The sequence below is a fragment of the Acomys russatus genome, chromosome 20, assembly GCF_903995435.1.
Source record: "Acomys russatus chromosome 20, mAcoRus1.1, whole genome shotgun sequence".
Lineage (NCBI taxonomy): Eukaryota > Metazoa > Chordata > Mammalia > Rodentia > Muridae > Acomys > Acomys russatus.
The window spans coordinates 37453358-37474469 of record NC_067156.1 but is presented as its reverse complement, the minus strand read 5'-3'; the positions used below and the strand labels follow the sequence as shown (position 1 = coordinate 37474469).

The 21112-nt window shown below is 44.6% G+C and overlaps 1 protein-coding gene across 1 annotated transcript in view; it reads right to left on the bottom strand.

The window, feature by feature from the left end:
- The window catches only part of Tnfaip8 (TNF alpha induced protein 8), a 114120-nt gene extending 93679 nt beyond the window's left edge, over positions 1–20441 (bottom strand). The window contains exon 1 of the mRNA XM_051163101.1: positions 20277–20441. Coding sequence (XP_051019058.1) covers position 20277 — 1 coding nt within the window. The 5' untranslated portion in view covers positions 20278–20441. The remainder of the gene's footprint in view (positions 1–20276) is intronic.
- Between the last annotated feature and the right edge of the window lie 671 nt (positions 20442–21112).

Here is a 21112-nt window from a genome sequence, read left to right as displayed (position 1 = left end):
CTTCGCCTATAGGTACTAGTCAGATGTGGTTTCTTCTGAAAAGGGTCCTTGGAGATTGATTCTTCTGTGGAAATTATTCCATCCTATCAGTTAAGAGACATGGATTTTTATTACCAAACAAGTTGAGGCTAGTATTACAAACATGCCGATAAGGAAGGGCCGCTGGCCAGCTGTTCCCAACACACCTTCGTAAATAAAGTCCTTGCTCAGGCAAAAACCTGTCCAATCTCACAAGGACGTGTGCTTAATTACAGAAAAGGCTTGCAAATGCTTTAAGATCTTAGTTTCTCTGATTGTGCTATGACATCAACAATTCATCTAATGTGTTTTATTCCAGCCCATCTCGGCAATCCTGGAGTAGCAGCTCTTCCTTTCAAAGTGCATCCTGGCATTTCTTCTGGCAACATCTATTTTACGGTCTCCGTCTCTTTCTCAGGAAAGGCAGCAACCAAGTGAATGTTAAGAGTTTCATCTTGAATCAGAGCCAAATGTCCACAAAAAGCATGGGAACTGGGTAGGAAGCGGTGTCAAGTGAAGTCACAATGCTAACCTGTGCTTTCCCCGTCAGCCATACATAAGTACAGGCAAAGACGGAAGGGGACTGAGAAATGAAATTTGTTTTCATGCAATGTCTATAGTCTTATTATGCTTTTCTTCCAAATTTACTTTTCTGGGAGTTGTCTTAATAGTGGGTGTAATATGTTTACTTTTTCAACTATCAAGATAAGATCTTGCTTATTAGATAAGTACTTACAATATTCAAGTACAGGGTGTGACATGGGAACCGCCCTAAGATCCTGGTTACCTAAAAATTCCTCAATAAGGCTCCAGTTTAAACTGTGTAAGAGGAAAGAGACAGTCTAACCTATTATATGTCACGTGACGTCACCATGCTAAAAGATGAGTTTATCAGAGTCATACTGGATTCTGAAGGACAGTCTCACTTCTAGCATCAGGCTTTTTTTTTTTTTAATTCATTTTTATTTTGTGTGGGTGGTTTGCATAAATGTATGCACTGAGCAATCTCTCCAGCCCTAACATCAGACCTTTAAAAATAATTCTCTGAATGAAAGTAAAAATATTTGAACAGATCATAAAAAACGGAGCTGCTCATTACTACACTCTGATAGCAAGACTTCCTCCATAGAAGCAGAAAACAGACAGTGGTTGCCTGGGCTGGGTTAAGAGTATGGGGAAGGGTTGGTCAAGTGCTGTGAGCCTTGAGTTCTAAGGCGAGGGATTCTGAGGTCTACTACTGCCCAACACGATGTCATCAGCTAATAATACTCCTCACCTTCAACTCTAGTAAGACAGCAGAGAGTAAGTGTTCTGAGCGCATGCGCAGACGGTGACTGTGATGAGAAGGTGTCCATTGTTGGTCACCCTTATCCAGATTAAGATGTCTATCATTATCGTTTACATCTTGAGTAGATTTTAGTCATTATTCATTAATTATACCTCAATAACATTCAAAAAAAAAAAAAAAAAAAAAAAAGGTAAAAGCTAAAAAAAGTCTTTACCATGCCCAGGAAGCCATCTGAGGAGACCAGAGAGAGCTGCAGACAAGAGTAGGATGTGAAAGTAAGGGGCTGGAAGGGTTACAGGACCTCTGAAGAGAGCAGAGCCACTTTTGGACTCAGAGAGGAACTGTGAGACAGCACCTGGGCTGGGTCCAGAGCAGAGACCCACTGGCATGGCTCAGTGGCCTGCTGAGAGCCTGGGGAATGGGATGGGAAGTAACCACACCAAGGAAGAGGGTGATGGGTGGGCTCAGACACAGCCTTGAGGGCTCTAGAAGCAGCTCTGAACCTGATAGTCTAGTCATTCCTCACTTGCTGTTACGAGAGAGAAGATTGAGACCTAGAAGCCAAACACAGTTTCAGGAAGATGGTGAGCACACAAGTGTCTCTTACATGAGTACTATGGATGGTACAGCCATCAACACTGGGTAGCAAGCCAACAGGCCATGCCCGTGATCTGCTGTACCGCCTTCAGAACTTCAGTATACCTTGGTTGGTGGGGGTGGGGGGAGGGGCACAGATCATTCTGAGGCAAAGGCACAATCACCAGAGAGTTGTGTTTTGGAAAGAGGACGGCCGGTAAGTTGGAACTGGAGAGTTGCCTAATGATGGAAGGCCAAAGTGTTTACATTCGCTTTGCTTTTCCCAGCAGGCTATTTTTACTCAGATTTTTCAAAGAGACTATTAGAAAGTCTCAAAAACCCCGACTGAAATCTGAATTCTCTCCTTTGCCAAATATATTTTTATTATGAAATCGGAGCACTACAGACAGAATAAAATGAAAATGTAAACCCCAGTCCCTTCCAAGCTGCAGCTCTATTATTAATGGTACTTGTTCTTTCTTTTCAAAAATGCCTATGCACTCATAAACATATAATATGCCTTTTAAAAAAACATAATGAGATCATTATTCAGTGTTTTAATTCAATCTGTCTTGAAGATCTTTCCATATCAGAGCACAGAGGCCAAGCTTGTTCTCAAGTTGCGTAGGGTTTCTACTCCAGGAAACACCATTCCACAGACATGCGCATTCGAGCCTATTGGAGCCACTGAAGGGTTTTAGTTGTTATTTTGCAATGCTGGGGATTGAATGTGGGCCCCATGCAGCTAGGTGTGCTCTACTCCAGAGCTGTCCTCTAAGCTCACTCTGTTTGTGTTTTGTTTTTCGAGACAGGGTTTCTCTGTGTAGCCCTGGCTGTCCTGGAACTCACTCTGTAGACCAGGCTGGCCTCAAACTCACAGAGATCCACCTTCCTCGGCCTCCCACTTTCTTCATTCTTAAAAAACAAAACAAAACAAAGCAAACTGTACTGAAACTTTTCTTTTGGGGGAGGGCACAAAACTAAAGTCACTTGTGAGCCACTTGTATCGGCTTCTTGATATTGTCATGGTCTCTATTTAGCATATGTAAGTACAGTTAACAGTCACTTGGCAAGGAAAGCAATCATAAAGATAGCCTAAAAATAAATTTACTCACCAGAGTATCTCAGGACAGCAGTGTCCAGCCCCACAGCCTCCTGGGAAGACTCTGAGCCAGGATTCTGCCTTCCCACCCAAGCTCCTTGGGTAAAATTCCCCATTCTATCCTGGAGCAGGCAGCTTTCCTTCCCAGGGCACCTTGGGATTCCTGATCCGGGAGGGCCTGAAGGTGGTCTAGTCCATGCTGTGCAGTCGGAGATGCCGATATTCCGGCTGACAGTGGTGATGCAGGTCAGCAAGATCACACAGCCAGGTACTACACGACCACAACCTGTGTGCCTATCCAAGGCTTCTCCCACTGCACAGGACAAAATGAATATATATATATATATATATATATATATATATATATATATATATTTTTTTTTTTTTTTTTTTTAACTTTTAATTATACTTAATTACTTGGTGAAGAATAGCACATGTGCTGATGTCAGGGCACAACTTTTGGGATGCAGTTCTCTCATTAACTCAGGTCAGCAGTTTCGATGGCAAGTATCTGTCTTAACCTGCTGAATCATCGCAATGGCCCCAAATGGGTATTATATATATATTTTTTAAAGGATTCTGAGACAATGTGGAGACAGCACAGTAAAAAACAAACCAAAAAACAATCACTTTTTAAGAGGCTTTAAAAATTTTTTCTTTATCAAATTAACATGCTTAACAAGGTTTGAAATTGACACATTAGTCACACACACAGATACACACACAGAAGTGTGCACATACATGGACATGCTCCCGTGCACACACAGTGCTGCGATGTTAACAATCCAGGGCAAATAACACTGCTGACTTGCTACCAGTAAGACATGCAGTTCTCAAGTCTGCAGTCCTGACAATGGGTTGGAAACCGCAGAGGAGCACCTGGCATACCCCTACCCCTTCCTACCCATGCTCCAGCATCTAAACCAGAGCAAAGTCTATAAAAGTCCTAAGCAGAGTAAAAGCTCCATCCTCTAACCCTGAATAATCTGTTACTGACCTATGGCAAGCACCTTCATGGGCCTCTAGATGAAGTTGATGACACAGTTCCTACAACATGAGTGGGCATTGGACAGAGAGCGTGAAGGGAGTGGGCAATGCAATCAGAGACTACGTCTAGCAAAAAGATCATAAGCAACCTCATTCTTTCACATGCAAACTAAAAAAATTAATAAAGATAGATTCAAGTGTCAGATTTCCTTTTGATGTTGGGTAACAAAGTTCTGAATGTTTTCACCGTTAAAATGGCAAAAACAGGGACTAGAAAGATGGCTCCGTGATTAAGGGCACGAGCTGCTCTTGCAGGAGACCTGAGCTCTATTCCTAGCATCCACATGGCATCTCACAACCATGTGTTAACTCTGGTTCCAGTGGATAATGCCCTCTTGTAGCTCCATGAGCGCCAGGAACACAGTTGGCACATGGATATACGTGTGTGTGTGTATACATATGGAAGGAAACAGGCAAAAACAAGGAAAGGTGCCTAGCAAAGAGGGTGGCAGCCCCAGCACCCATGAAGCAGATGTGGTCATAAATACAAGACTATAAGACAACAGAAATGAGACGGGACCGTATGGACAGAGGAATCGGGCATGGGGACCATGCTGGTGTTCACCACAGAGGCATTTGTGCTAAAAGCATGGGGTTTCCAAAGCAATACACTGAGAACACAACCTGACAGCCTGACACCAAGTACAGAGGACCACCTGCCACTCATGGGTCACTGCAGCCACACTGCAGCCTTCCTGGGGAAGAGCTGCCTTGGTGAGCACAGCTGTATCTGAGGCAAGGCCTCCCCTCAGAAGAGGAAAGCGTTCAAAAGGATGGGTGGTTCCTCGCAGTCTAATAAAGGAAACCACCAACATCCCTTGTACATCACTTCACAAACATGAAGTTGGGGCCAGACATGCACACTCTTGAGGGTCAACTGAGCTTTCAGAGACAAAAGTGCTATAGTTACTGAGAGAAGAGTTTATTGTGGATTGAAAAGAAGAAAAGATTATTTAGTATAAGGACTGATCAAAACAGAAGACTGTCATTCGGTAGCATAACCGCTCACTAATCTCAGCACCGGCATGCTGGATACACAGTAGCTTGACTGAAATAGGCTCATAGCATGACTGACTGGTGCCCTCCAAAGTGCTACAGGAGTGGGTGACAAAGAGCAAAAGAAAACTGTACTTTTCTTAGTGGACTTCTGACAAGGGATGACATGCTTTAGATTCTCAAGGGAAAAGGATGTGAGCTATGGATTTTATACCCCGAAAAAACTGACTCTAGTTACAAAAGTCACAAATGCTAGCAGTACATTAGGGAATATCATTCCTATGAGCTCTTCCCATAAAGCCAGCTGGATAATCTTCTTTAACTGGAGCGGTCAGAGGCTCTGGTGCGGGGACTGGTAACAATAGCTGGATAAGTAATACTGAACGGAAATTATAGCGCAGACTGCTTGATATAATAGCTATAGGATCTAAAAGTGTAGAGACAAATAAAGCCTATGTAGATTATAAATGGGTAGAAGGAACATGACATATACAAGTAATATTACTATTGGTTTTGGGGGGGCTTTTTGTAATCACAGATGGTGATTATAACACTTATGTTATTTGGAGACTGCTACACTTGTCATATGGAACAACCAAAAAGGTAACGTATGACTGCTATTTTCTCTCTCCAGCGACAAAAACAAACAAAACAGAATTTGTTGATCTTCCCAGGTGAGAACAAGACCACTATCACAATTTTTTTGAGCCAAATTTGAAGCAAGCATTATTAAATACTGACCAGGATGCTAGACTCTGGCCCAGGCCATACCTAGGATTCCCAGAGAAGGGCCACAAATTGTGCTAGTCAGGTGTTTCTAAAGACAAAACCTACACGGCTACATACTTTCTGCCTCTGTCCAATTGGGGCAGGCACACATTCCGACACACTTCCTGCCACCGTATTCCCCATCTACATGTGACCCAGCACAACCTAATGCAGTTGGGGCGATGAGCCTTGTTTATAAAGTGAAAACCTGTGGCTTGTTATCTTACATCATGGTCCCCAGCATTCTAGGACGTTACCTGTCCTTAGGCAAGTGGGGCTTACAGATTTATCTGTCCTTTAGGCAACTGGTGCTTATAGGTTAGAGGCATTTTTTGTTTTATGGATCTCTTAAAAAAAAAAAAAAAAAACAGTAACTAAAACTTAAACCACAACTCCAGCCTTCACAAATCCCTACTAAAGAAGGAAAAATGCTGAAACACCACCCCCACAAACACACCCAGAGTCAGGGCATGTGAATTGGAGACATCAATATGAACTCAAAAAGTGATATCTGCACAAGAGCCTTTATGTTTCTGTGTAGACGTGTGTGTTCCCCTGTTGGAACCAGTGAAAATGCCTACAAAGGGTGACTGTTCCAGTGACGGGGCCATCTCCTGTCTGCTTTATGGTCTGTAAATATCATTCTTCACTAAAAGAAACCAGAGGTTCTGAGGCTCACTGCAGGTTGAGGCAGGAAACAAGTAAAACAAGCTTGTATCACCTTAGCATGGTACCAAACACTTTACACAAGGGTTCCAGAGCCAACAGAGGAAGGTGACCCTGGTCTACCAGCCCAGCATGGATAACTTGAGTCTTTGTGAAAAATAAAATGTGAATGGATGGAAACTCACCGAGTATATTTAATTCCACAAGCTAACAGTGGTTTAAAATTTAAACTTTATTATAATAAAAAATCCTTCCTGTAACCTTACGAGAATGATAACAGTTGGGTAAACAAAAGACACAAGCATTTATTTGACTGTTCCTATGTGAATTATACCTCTGTGCAATCCAATCAAATAATGATCAAGACAGAGTCTGAGTATAGAATTATTTTGCCTATAATTTATATGATCAAAAGGCAGAACTGATACCTTCCCCTCTCCCCAACTCCCAAGGGGATGTTACATCTAGATACTGCAGGGTCAGCAGCTGCATCCTTCAGAACACGGAAAAACCAGGCACCCAGGGACCCTCCAGGGACAGCATAGTCCACCACTAGGAATCTTGCCAGAGGGGACCTGCCTGAGTCCATCACGCTTGAGCCAGATGTAGGAAACAGGAGGCAAAGGTGGAGCCACATCTTGATGACAACATGAGAGGAACTGCAGAGCAAACAGCCCTCATCCCTCTATCAATAATAGTTTTAATGAGAGGAAGGTGGTGGTGGGGAGCTGTCCAGTAAAGACATTTATAAAAGGCACTGGGTGGTGGTACACACCTTTTATCCCAGCACTGGGGAAGCCAGCCAGGGTTACACAGAGAAATCCTGTTTCAAAACAAACAAAAAGACACACCAAGATTTTTTTCTTTTTGGTCAAGTGAGCAAGACTAAACCCTCTGTGCCCCAGAATGCTCACTTAGACACCACAACCAAAGAGGCACCACCAGAAAAGGCTTCCTACTGACACATCACCACCTAATTCCGGAGGGACAGAGAAATGTGTGGTTGGGACACACTGGGGTTCTCTTGACACTGCTAACCTGTGCATGCCTTATAAAAACCTCGCTAAGTCATGTGTTTCTTTTGTGTGGATTTCTGGTATTTGTTTTTTATTCTACAATTAAAAAGGATTAAAGTGTTTAAGAAACCCCAGACATGTCAGTGCTTCTGACAGAAAGGACCACAGGACTTTGGGTGGAGGAGCTGGGAACCAGGTTCCCAGAATTCTCTTCCAGTGAACCTTTTGTGTTTAAGGTAAATAGTTTTTGTTTGCAGGCTCAATTAAAACTTGACATAACACTTCAGACTATGTTTAAAAACTAGTAACATATGACGTGCAAGGACAATCATAATTTAAAATGACTTTGGTCTGACGACACAGCACTACCAATCTAGCACCCATGGGCACTGATTTCTAGTCCCCACACTCTGTGGAAGCAGGAGGTTCAAGAGTTCAAGGTCATCCTTGGCTACATAGAGTTCATCTTTCTTTAGGGGGTGGGGAGGGGTTGGCTTTTCAAGACAGGGCTTCTCTGTGTAGCCCTGGCTGTCCTAGATTCACTTTGTAGACCAGGCTGGCCTGGAACTCACGAAGATCCGCCTGCTTCTGCTTCCCAAAGTGCTGGGATTAAAGGCGTGCGCCACCACCGCCCAGCAGCTAGCTTGGGGTGCATGAGTCTTAGATGGGGGTAATGCAAAAGGCAGTTAAGTGTTCAATGTTCGTAGCCTAGAGACTACACATGTCCACCCAGGGAATACAGAGTGGACAACTCACCCCAGATGCATCTCTCTACAACTAAAAACACAGTGTAAAGAAAGAGAGGACCCTGGAGTCCTGCTATGTGCATAGCCATCTGGCTAGAGACCTAATGCCTGCAAGGAGGTCACAGGAAATGAGAGTATGCCTAGCAGCTATTCTGAGTTGTGCATCCCCTAGAGCGGTTAGCGTGGGAGGCAGCTGCGCCAGAGTGTGGCCCTAGGGCAGCTGGACAGGCTGCAGGAGGCTGTTAACCTTCCTCACCTGGATGAGCGGCTTCACAATTGTTCCTTTCTCATGGGCTCCATTCTGAAGGTGAAATTGGGTTAATGTGGAAAGAGTGCCTGGCCCGTTGTCAGCACTAGATAAATGTTTGCTGTGATTACTGAGGTAGCAGGCATCTGTGGAAATGTAAAGACTTGTTCTGGGCTTAATGCAGGGTGACGTCTTTAAAGTAAGTAAGGCCATTTTTATAAACCCCTCGAACATAAAAGCTACTGAGGGCTGTCCTTACTCGCGTGTGACTTTTATCATCTCTAAATCATTTGATATGTTTTTTAATATCCTCTCAGTAACCACCATCAGCAGAGAGTTTTAAGTCCAATAAGACCTAGAATTACTGTCAAGAACAGGCTTAACTAAGCAGCCTTCGAGGCATGTGGGTAACTCGGGGCTAATCCAGATGCTATTTTCCTGCCCAAGAGTTCTAGCACTCTTGAGTCTCCCTACTGGCACAGCTGTTGGAGAGTCCACTGAGACTCTGTTTTCACAGCTTCCTTTGAAGATGTGGCTAATTCTAACCAATGAGGCCATTGAAAGCTTCAGGAGTTACATAGTTTCCAACGAAGAGGACGCTACAGGATCACTGCTACCTCCATCATGCTCTGGGCTTCCTCTACCCCACCCCCACACTTCCCCACTTCCTGCCTCTGGATGATGCTGGTGGGCCAGGCTCACTGCTAAAGATACTACTGTCTGCCCCAGCTACTTTTCATTTGCATTATCTGCCCATTTGCAAATATGCAAATGAAAGGTAGCATGCATGCTACGGAGGGAAAAGAAAGGCAAACAAAACCGTTTACACCACTGATAACCTGGATCTGCCCAACCACAGATTACCCTTCACAAAAACAATTTCATATTCTTACTGTAAAGCCACCATGATGGGGGCACTCCCTGACTTTCACCCAGTTCCCTGATTGGTGTGAACTGGCTGAATTGTTCCCTTCTGCCATCACTGAGCATAAACCTGAAGGAGACAGTACTAGGACACGAGGTCTTTGGAGTAGTGATTTGAGTCAGGAGGTTCTGCTCAGATTAATGTTATTAAAGGACTCTGGGAACTCAAGTGAATAAACAAGAAAGCATCTTAGGAAAGACTTCTCATATTTTGATGTTTGGCTCCTCAGCTGTCAGAATTGTGAGAAATAAACTTATTTTCTTTATAAATTGCCCAGTGTTGGGCATGTTGTCACAGCAGTGTTAGCATATAAAGACATTCTCCAAAATCCAATATGCTGAAGCCTTGTCTCTCAGAGTGCGGCTACATCTGTTGTTAGGACTGGCCCTTTTTCAATCTGACTGGTGTCCTTATAAAAAGAGGAAATGACCTACAGAGGCACCACGTAGGCACACAGAGATGACCCATTGCTAGCAGATCTCAACTACAAGAAATATTAAAGAAAGTTCTTCATAGGCCTGAAGAGATGGCTCAGTTGGCAGGAGTTTTCCAGGCAAGCATGGAGACCTGGTGGCACTCAGAGGAAGGATAGCAGGTTACCAAGAAGAGACTTGATACCCTATGAGCATATACAGGGGGAAGAAATCCCCCTCAGGAACAGTCATAGGGGAGGGGAATAAGGGGAAAATGGGAGGGAGGGAGGAATGGGAGGATACAAGGGATGGGATAACCATTGAGATGTAACAAGAATAAATTAATAAAATTTTTTTAAAAATTCGATACTCAAAAAAAAAAAAAAAAAAAAAAAAAAAAGATCTAATTCATTCAAATCCCCTAAACCCATACAGAAAAATAAGAGGCCAGGGGTACTCCCAGCACTGGGAGGGCAGAGACAGGACAATCCCTGGGGCTTACTTGCCAGCCAGGTTCACTGAGAGCCCCAATTATAAAAATGAGGTAGAAGCCAACTGACAAAACCATCTGACATCAGCCTCTGGCCTCTACAGATACATATGCACTCATAAGCGTGCGTGCCACCCCACCCCCCACCCCCCACCACACACAAATAAACTAAACTAAAAAAGATTTCAAACCTGAAGAACAAAAACATAAGAGATGTACACCTGGGGCAACAGCAAGAATGACAGGATCCAAATACATCAAAAACAAAAATCCACTTTCTTGCTGGGGCCAGGAAGACTCAGGTAAGGGCATTTGTCACCAAGTCTGACAACCTGAGTTTGATCCCTGGAACCCACATGCTGGAAGACCCAACTCCCGTAAGTTGTTCTCTGACTTCCACAAAAGTGTCATGACGTGCATGTGTGTGTAAACATCCACGTGTGCACACTCGCACGTGCGCACGTGTGCATGCTCACACAGAGAATCAATAAATGTAAAAGGGGAAAAAAAAACACCTTTCTTCCCTTTTAATTTCTACAAACTCCGATTATTATGGACCCAAGTGTGCCCCTATAGTTTTTATATCAAGGCCCTAACACCCAATGTGGCCCTATATGGCCACAACCCTTTAGTAACGAGATAATTAAGGGTAAATGAAGTCATAAGGGCAGAGCCCTAATCCAACATGACTGGTGCCCAATAAGAGGGACAGGCACCAAGAGACATTCACAGCAGGACACAGAGGGAAGGTGGCCATCTGCTAGGCATAGAGGAAGGCCCTGGAGACATCAAGCCTCTGATATCTTGATCTAGGTCTAAGAACTAGAACTAGGCATTCTGGCAGCCTCAGAAGAGGTCCACTCTTACCATGACTGTGCACATACTACTGGAAGCCATAAAAGGGAGAAGAATTTTAAGGCTGATTGAAGGGACAATTTTGGAGAGAATGTGCTTGTATTATGCATCAGGCAGAAGGTGGTTAATTCTCAGCCCCTGCCATCTGTCTCCGAAGTCAAAGCCCCTTCTTCCATCTGTTCACCCCTCAAATGGCGAGGCTGGGAGGCTTAGTCTACTGGATCTGAGCCATCAAACCTGGAGGACAGTAGCCGCACTCAAATTCATCCATCGTCACACTTGTTAGTACCTAAACAAATATTTAAACCTAGAGGGATAAAGCAGTGGATCAACTAAAATTAGTGTTGTCATCAGGGTCAGGCCTTCATTATTCATGCTTTCCATGGCCTGGTAGAGTGATAAATGAAAAAGTAGCCAGAATGCAGTCTAAGGAAAGGCAGTCTCGGGCGCTAACGCAACCCAAAATTCGGGGAAAGGGGGAGGAGAGAAAAGTAGAAATTACAGCAAGATGGCTTCAAATTAAAAATGGGCTATACCCGGCTGCCTACCATTGCACAGTCAGAAAGGAAATATGAAAACAAGACAGGTTACTCCTGGAGGTTCCAGGACCTCAGGGCAGTACAACAGGCCTACGTTGGGGAAAATGGGTCACTTGGCAGCTCAGAGTCTCCCGCCATGCTCGAAGAAGGCTGTCATCCCAGATTGGTAATCTACAAAGCACCACTAATGTCCCCAAGGCAGCCACAGAAGCAAACCCACAACACCAGCATCACGTATGACTGACATCTAGATTTTCAGCTGCTGAATTCTGAGCAGATCCTCCTATGTGACCTTCCATGGATGTCAAGCTTGGATCTATTTGTGCGGCACCACTATGAGTTTTGCTTGTCAATCTTTTCCAGTCCAGTGAGGACTTACTTGAGAAAAAGCTTTGTTATTTCTTAAGAGGGTATGCATTCTCTATATAGAATTCATTTCAATGTTCTTTCAGTTTCAAAGCCACTCTGTACAGAGAAAACAGTAATCCTGGGCTGAGAGACGGTTTGGTGGGTAAAGCACTCCTGTGTAATCAAGAGGAGCGAGTTTGGGTGCCCAGCCTGGCAACATGCACCTGTACTCCCAGCCCTGGGGATACAAGTGGGCGTCATGGTGGTTATGGAGGAGACAGCAGATCCCCCACCCTCACTGGACAGGCAGTCTAGTCAAATCTGTTAACTTCAGGTTCAAAGAGACAAGTTATCTCCAAACTGAAGAGGGATAGAAATGTCCTGACATCAATATCTAGCCTCTCTGTGGACATGCATACGGGTCCATGCTACCACCCTACATGCACATATGGTTATACACACACACACACACACACACACACACATATATACACACACATATATGTATATATATGTACACACGCACATACAGAAATATACATGCACACATGAATATACAGAAATATACATATACATGCACATATGGGAATACACACACATGCACATATAGGAATATATAAAACACATACAAAAATATATGTGCACATGCATATACAGCAATACATATACACACATGTACACACATAAATATACACACACATGTATAAACACATGCACATAAATATATATATACACATGCACATGCAGCAATATATAACACACACATGCACATACAGAACTGTGTATATATATACATACACGAATATTTACACACATGCACATACAGTAATACATATACATGCATGCACATACAAAAATATATATACATGCAAATATACACATTCATGAGTATATAACACATGTACACATGTACATACAGAAATATATATACACACACAGGCACATGCAGCTTATACACACACATGCACATACAGCAATATACACACATGCACATGCAAATACAGAAATATGAATATACATGCACACATAAACCCCTACAGATATCTGTTGTCTAAAAAAGTTTTCTCAAATAAGATATGAAAACAGCTCTCCCAGGCTTGAAGTTCTATTTTTGCTATGTAATAGCTCCCTGGGGGGATGGGGGATGGTAGGAGGGTAGAAACAGATTCCGAGGTCCACCCTGGTAATGGAACCCAAGAACATTCACCTTTAACATCAAGTTTTCTAAGTGACTGCGTGTTATCAGGCCAGAAGATACAGCCTCCGCCATACAGCAGACATATTCACCTTTGGGCTTACTAGAAAACACTCAACTGTGCCAGCTGGGTAGAGGCTTCCTACTGGGAGTGCACAGTACATCAGGCAGGGACTCCTTGCTGCCTCCAAAGATCTGAAATGACACAGACTCCTAAAAGGCTTCTAACAGCAGCCATGCCTTTGGGTTCTTTCATTTGTTTCAGGTCGTAAGAGCAGAGAAGCCGAAAGGCTAAGCATGTGTAAACAGAGGTCATCTCTGGATGCTGAGAAAGTCTTGGCTCAGTCGCCTCCCAGGTACACCCTGTGAGTCATTGGGGGCCTGCCTACATGAAGGTGGTGACAGAGTTATTTAATCAAACACCAGCCATTTCCCAGAAAAACCACCTCATCGTTTTAGAGAGAGAAGGGAAAATAAATATTTCCTGATCACTTCATGATGCAGTCAGGTGCTGGACCTATTTCTTGAAGGTCTGAGTCATCAAAGTATGTCTTGGACTTTGAAATCTGTTGCCAACACTGGGCCTGCACTTTTCCTCATGAGGCCGTGGCATTTTGTGTTGTGTCTGTATGTGTGTGATGCTAATCACAGTCAGATGAACAGCCCAAGAAAGCATCAGTGTAGCAAGGCGGCCATGGTATACACCCCACAACTTCTGCATCTACTATTTTTGTTGAAGGCTATATTGTAAGAATTTTTTAAAGCTGGTTGTGGTGGTGCACACTTTAGTAGCAGCACTCAGGAGGCAGAGGCAGAAGCAGGCAGGTCTATTTGAGTTCTCCATGTCTTGAAAAACCAACATAAGAAAGGGTTTGCTTTTTAATGTTTACTTATTTGCATGTACATGTGTGGGAGATTCTGTATGTGCACATGTGAATGCACGTGCTGGTGGAGGCAGAGGCCCAGAGGTGTCAGGTCCCCCTGGAGCCAAGTTATAGGTGGCTGAAGCTAGCCAAGGCGGGTGCTGGGAAGTGAACTCTGGCCCTCTGCTTGGACAATAAGTTCTCTTAACCTTTCTGCAATCTCTCAAGACCCTCTGAATCTCATTTCTAAAAATAAATCAGTCAGCTGGACATGGTGGCATACACCTTTAATCATTAACACTCAGAAGGCAGAGTCAGGAGGATCTCTGTAAATTCAAGGCCAGCCTGGTCTACATAGTGAGCTCCAGGACTACATAGTGACCCTGTCTCAAAAAAAAAAAAAAAAAAAAAAAAAAAAAAAAAAAGTAAATAAATAGATAAATAAAATGGGATTTGGGAGTGAGGAGTGCTTAGACTAAATGAACTCAGCTGCAGGAATAAGCAACAAATGTGGCTGGATAGGTGGTCTTCCATTCTTTGGCTCCTTTTAACTATCCTGCCACATGTTGTGTGCCTTGCCCCAATGCTGCGTTCCCAAAAGAGAGCATGGATTTCCCTGCCCTTTGGAGTCCTAGAGCTCACACTTAGGCTGAGGGTACACCAGTCCTAGCCCCTTGCAAAACTCCGGGAAACTGTTTGTGTTGGATGCTCTGTCTTCGATACCTGTTTAGAACATGGGAGAGGTGAAAGGCCAACTCATTATGCACAGCGTAATTTTAACAGGTTTAAAAAGCATCTATCATGTGTAAGGAGGCTTATTGGGCGCCAGAGCTCTTTGTGCTGAGACACACAAACTCAGCAGTCCTGTGCTGGTTCCTGCAGCAGCAGTATTACCCTCGCATAATCACATAATCCCACAGCAGGGACACACTGAAACTGCTATATTCACTCCACTCTCTGGGCTTTGTTAGGGATGGCCACGCTATACACACATTCAGTACAATTTACCACCAACCCTCTCTCTGCTCCACTGTAGCCCAGGACCATCACCATCCTCCTGAAAGGAGACCAATTTGGCTAACTGAAGTAAATCCCCTCACTAACTGGGTGCCTTAGAATAGTTTGGCTTAAAAAGGTGAAAGATTTATATGTTCTGAAGAGAAACCAAGACAGGGCAAGCAAGTCCTCAACAGTTCCTGCCTCACAAATATGTCTGTCAGATATACTGGGCCAGAACGCTAAAGAAGATGCTCCAACATTATAGAGAGTTTTGGGTGACTCTTTAGGTAGCGAACTGTCTCTGTCATCTTCTCATTTGGAAAGCTACTAACCTGCACTCCTGGCATACTCAGGTAATCAAGTTTATTCCTTTTCAAGTCTCTGAGGGAGTTGAAGACCAGGTAGCTTAGTTTTATAATGAAGCTTAGTTGTTTAGGGGGTTAAGATGCTTTTAGGTCTAGATAGGTATTTTAAGTTGATAAAGACAATATGTGATGGAGATTGATTTACATTCAGAATTTTAGATTCACCAAGATAGGAAAGATGTTTTCTTCAAGGCTGTCAAATACAAATAGCCAAAACACTAAGAATGTATAATTCCTGATTGTGTCATAGTTCCTCTTGCTATAGATAATCTATTGTATATATGTGTAATAATATAAATGTATATGTAAAAAATAAAAATGTTTAATTAAAAAAAAAAAGAATAGTTTGGTTTGCTCCACACAGTAATTGTATCACACAAATACCGTCACCAACTACGAGGAAGCAGGCTCAGAGAGCTGATGTCAATTGTCTGAAGTAACATAGCCTGTGGTGGCTGAGACATGAGCAGCTGACTCCGGGATAGTTATGGTAACCAAACTCCTCCTGATCAAACAGGTCATCACTGTCCCCACCACCCATGAAACAAGCATGGGAAAACCTGAGCTTAGTACCCTTTCTGTTATCAAAGAAGCCAGCCTAAGATTTGTTTATAGGCTGGCTTGAGGTGCTCTTGCATTGGCAATGATTTCAATTCCCCTGTATTTTCCATTTTGGTGGAGAATGGCCATTCGTTTGGCCCATCCTTAGACACCTTGATAGAAACATCAGGCGTTTCTACAGCTCCCACTCTGTATGAAAAGGGTGATACTACGAAGCCAACCCCGGTGGCCTGCAGCAGCTTCACAGCTGGTTGTGAACCTCAGCTACTTTAGTGCTGTACCATAAATCCTTGCTTCTACAGAAAAAGCCACTTTTCCCTGAAATGATGGGATAGATCCTACCTAATTACTGCTGAGACAGGGATATTTCAAACACTTTTCTAAAGCAATGCCCATGTTTGACACAAATGTTTAAGGAAAAAATATAAATATAATAGGATCAGATTTATTGCTATTCTGTCACTGGTTATTTGAAAGAGACACCAGGGGGAAATGTGCCCAGTAAAGTTCATAATCAGAGAAGTAAAACTATTTTGAGAACGTTTTTACTATCCTAAGTAAGTACCTCTCCTTTGTGAAACACAAGAAAGTTTTAGTTCCCTTTGCTTCTCTCCAGTCACCCTAAAGGACGGCTTCTCACCACTGTCCTCTCCGTGCAAGCTATCAGACTTCCAGGCCACCAGATAAACAAGAGATGCCTGTGAACTGCCAGGCATACACTAAGCGCTCCATTAATGCTCGTGAAAGAAGGAAGAATGCTCACCTCCTACATGGTGGACTGAGGAGCTGGACGCCTCCAGATTTGAACACCCATAAACACTGTGGTCCACGACCTCTGAGAAATGGTTTCTAAGGCACCGCTTGACTGACATCCTAGAATCGCCCACCCCTTAGCTACAGGGAAGTGTTAAACATTGCTAGGAGAACCTGTGGGGTGTTTGCTAAGTTCTTACTGTATGCTTTTGGTGTTAAATGCAGGGTGTGGGCAGTGTAAAGAATAGAGAAGCAAGGTGAAAAAACAGGGTCAGGCACCTGCATGTCCCTTCTCAGTTTCTGCATCTGACACAGGACTCTAAAAAAATACCAAATTGGAACAAACCATCCATCATTGGGCTGGCTCTGTGCATGTCCTCATTACCAAAGTCAGTGGCCTGAGTACCGGGATCGAGTCAGCATTCTCTGCGCTTTTCGTGCCTCCTTGCCTTTCATCCTGCCCTGGAGAGCACAGGTGGCGTGTGTTGGTCATTTCTATCTCTCCCCAGACTCCTGGAACTTACCTTGTATCTGGTCCTTTCAACTCTTACCATGCGAATCTGAGAAGGTGGGGGAGTAAAGCCCAAACCTGGGTACGGATGACGTCTCCAAGAAAGGGCTGTGTTGCTTCCAAGTTGGGGGCTAACTCAGTCAGGCACAGTGGATCAACTGTGCTCTGCCTGACATGATGGCCCCCTCAACTTCAAGGATTTCCTACAGGACATTTCCCTTAAAAACCTGCCCCACCTCCTACTGGGCATTTCCTAATGAGCCCTCTTAGATGCAATCACCTCTCTCCATGTACCCTTTCCTCTGATTTCCACAGAATGAGAACTGGAAGAAAAAAGCTGACCTCATAAAACGCTCTGAGCCTGGCTGGTGCAGAGTGCTCACGCCTGGTTTATGCCTTTCTATTTCGAGTCCCAGCACAATCCATCCTCACATGCACCCAAAGCCCAGGGGCAGAGAAAGTATATCTAAGAACACAATCGCAAACAGCACGCATGCTGGTTAGCGTGGGTCAGGCTGACACACTCCAGTCACCTGAGGGGAAGAAGCCTCAGCTGAGGGACCACCTCCATTAGATTGGCCTATAAGGCAAGTCTGTGTGCTAATTTTTCTTGATTAATGATTGCTGTGGGAGGCCCCACCCACTATGGGCAGTCGCACCCCTGTGCAGGTGGTCCTCTGTTATATGAGAAACTGGGCTGGACAAGTCGTGGGGACTAAGCCCGTAATTACGCACTGTTTCTCCATGGCCTCCACTTCAGTTCCTGTCTTCACTTCCCTCAATGGTGGATTATGACCTAGAGACTTTTCCGCCCAGTCGCTGCTTTTGGCCATGGTGTCACAGCAATAGAAAGCAAACCAGTAATGGAAGTTGAGAGACAACGAAGATGGGATTTCCAACTCACACAACCCCTTTTCGCAGGAAGCGCAAAGTCATAAGAACAAACAAAAGCCACAGTTGAGTAAATCTCCTGTGGAGAGGGTGGCTATGCCATACTCCAGATCTCTACACCGTTAGTGGAACTTACCTCCATTTGATGACATATGAATGATGGTTTTTCTAAAGATGTGTTTATTTGTTATTTATTTATGTGTACAGTATTCTGCCTGCATGTGCCCACACACCACAAGAGGACACTAGATCTCACCATAGCTGGTTATGAGCCATCATGTGGTTGCTGGGAATTGAACTCAGGACCTCTGGGAGAGCAGCCAGTGCTCTTAATCTCTGAGCCATCTCTCTCCAACCCATATTAATGTTTCTTAAACCAGGAAATCTGAACAGATATAAGGGCTTATAAAATCCACAACTGTCCTGTGAATAGTAAACCAGAACATTCATTCTCTAAATAAACTATCCACATTTCACAGGGAGGGAGGAGCTAATCTACTCCACTAAACTTTATTTTCTCAGTTTACAGGCAAAAACTCCAGGACTGGGCAGTGTAGGAGAGGAGATCAGTCTACAGAGAAGGAAACAGCATCCCAAAAGACCAAAGAAAAGATAATTATATCACTACCTACAATATTAGCAATAAGTTGTTGACTTAACTTCCTATGACAGATCTAATTAGAAGGTGGCAATAAATGTTTCCAGGTGTTTAATTAAGTGTGATGATTATTTCTTTTCTTAAACAGAAATGGAGTCATATGTTTACACTGCAAAGTATAATGTTCCCTGAGTTAAAACAGTGTGAAAACACCTTTGTGCAATACAGGATCCAATGATAAAAATATCCGCTGTGATAAAAAGCACTTAAAGTGATTTATCAGCTTTTAGCTTGCAGCCACCAAAGCACCAAGGGCTTCTTAAAAACCACCCTGTTAGGGTTTTTTCTTTTCTTTTCTTTAGCTGCAAAGTTTTTGTTAGCCGTGCACCTCAGTAAATAATTTGTATTCAAAGTGTCCTCCTACCAGTATCTAAAGGGATTTTCAACAAAGAGTTGGGAAAGTATCCTGTGAATTCTATTCCCATAGCAAACACAAGCAAGAATAAAGTGAGCTGTACGAGAACCAGAAGTTATGACTACACGGGAACTCAGCAATCCAAGCACAATATGGTTGATAGGATGCAGCAAACTGATGAAGGAATCGTTTTTTGTAGAAATGTGCCCTCTGCAAGTGAGGGTACGGATGCCCCCTCCTCAATAAAAATAACTTACAGTGGAATGAAATTTTCAGACTTAAGCAACTCCAGGACGTTGTTGTTTCAACACGGGGCAGTAAACTACAGTTGCTAGTGCTGAGTTAGGAAATCAATTGGTTTAGAAACATGACGTTGCTGAGTCAATGAACATCTTCATGTGCCTAAGTCCTTTGCTCAGCCTGGTCTTGAAAATGCCTATGAGAAATCCTCAGTCACCCGGCCCTGGGAACTCATCAGGTGTTCTCCCAGCAGGTGTTGTAAGCTCAGCTCGGGCGCCACTGGTATGCACACGGACATATAGAAACACATATAACTTTCTTCTCGGATTGATCTTAAAGCAAAACTCTGGTCGCTGCCCGTTTTACAATACAGGATTGGATAACAATCTCAGGCCAGCATCTCAGTCGGCAATCTGGGCCATCCTCAAGAACACAGGCAGCCCTTGCTTCTGCGTGTGAGGGTGGTTACAGAGAGGACAGGACACTTAGCCAGAGCGGTGTTCAGATAAGAAAGGGAGGGAAGAGGGGAGCGGGCTCAACACTGAAGCTGGGGGAGGTCTCCCAGGCTGTAGATTCCCAACAACGGAACTGGGATCCATAGTGTGCGCGGCCACGTTAAAACTCCGGGACTTTCCGAGCTGCGCGCTCCCACACACTCACGCCCACTTACACTCCCTACACGCACCCACTCACACCCACTCTCACCGCCGAAACTCTTGGCGAACTGCAAGCGCGCCCCCAGGAGCACGTTGAAAGTCCCCCAAATCGCGTCTGGTTTTATCATTACTATTTCTTTTCGACTCCCCGCAACCCCTGAGCTCCGCTCCTGGGAGGGAGGCACTTACTCGGAGGAAGGGCGCGGCGGCGCCGGGAAGAGAGGAGAGTGGGACGGCCCGGCGCAAAGCTGTCTGTCTCTCAGAAGCTGGACCGCTCGCGGCTGCTGGACCCTTAACAACCCCAGGCGGGCCCCAGCGCGGGAGAAGTGGAGCTTGCGCCTGGGGCGGGGCCAGGAGGAGGCAGGGGCGGAGCCTGTGGGCCAGGGCGGAGCCGGGAGGTGGACTGGGGGCGTGACCTGGCTGCTGGGGCAAAGCAGGAAGGAGGTCAGGGGCGTGGTGTGGAGGGAAGAGAGCGTGGCTCCGGTAGGGACTCAGCCTAAGGGGCAGTGACGTGGGGCTGAGCTGTTGGGCAGAAGCAAAGGCCACCTTCTAGGGCGAAGATTGGAAGCAGAGACAGAGCAGTGTAGACAGGGAGCTGGGGGCAGAGCTGCAGCGGGAGCTGTATCAGCACCTCTGAGGGCCCCGCCAGCAAAGTGCTGCCCTGGAAGGGCAGTATGCAAGGTCACGTGGCAGTAAGGCCCAGATCTGTAGGCGCTAGGGACCAAATTCTGCTTAAGAGCGGTCTCTCCGTTTCTTTGCAAAAATGAGATCGCCTTCATAGTTGATATGGTCAAATAGGGCCACGCTCATTTGCACCTGTGACTGATCTGCGGAAGTCTCTGGATCCTGCTTCCCTTTCTTCCTCTCTCTCGCCCGCGCCCCTCGTTTAAGGTTACCCAGTGGTACTCTAAACACTTGTAGATCCTTGGCTTTCCTTGTCAGGTTGTGGGATTCCTTTCATCTCTGGGTTAAGGTCTCTCATGACTTCCTCATAGGAAACCTGTGGTCTTGGACACACCCTCAAA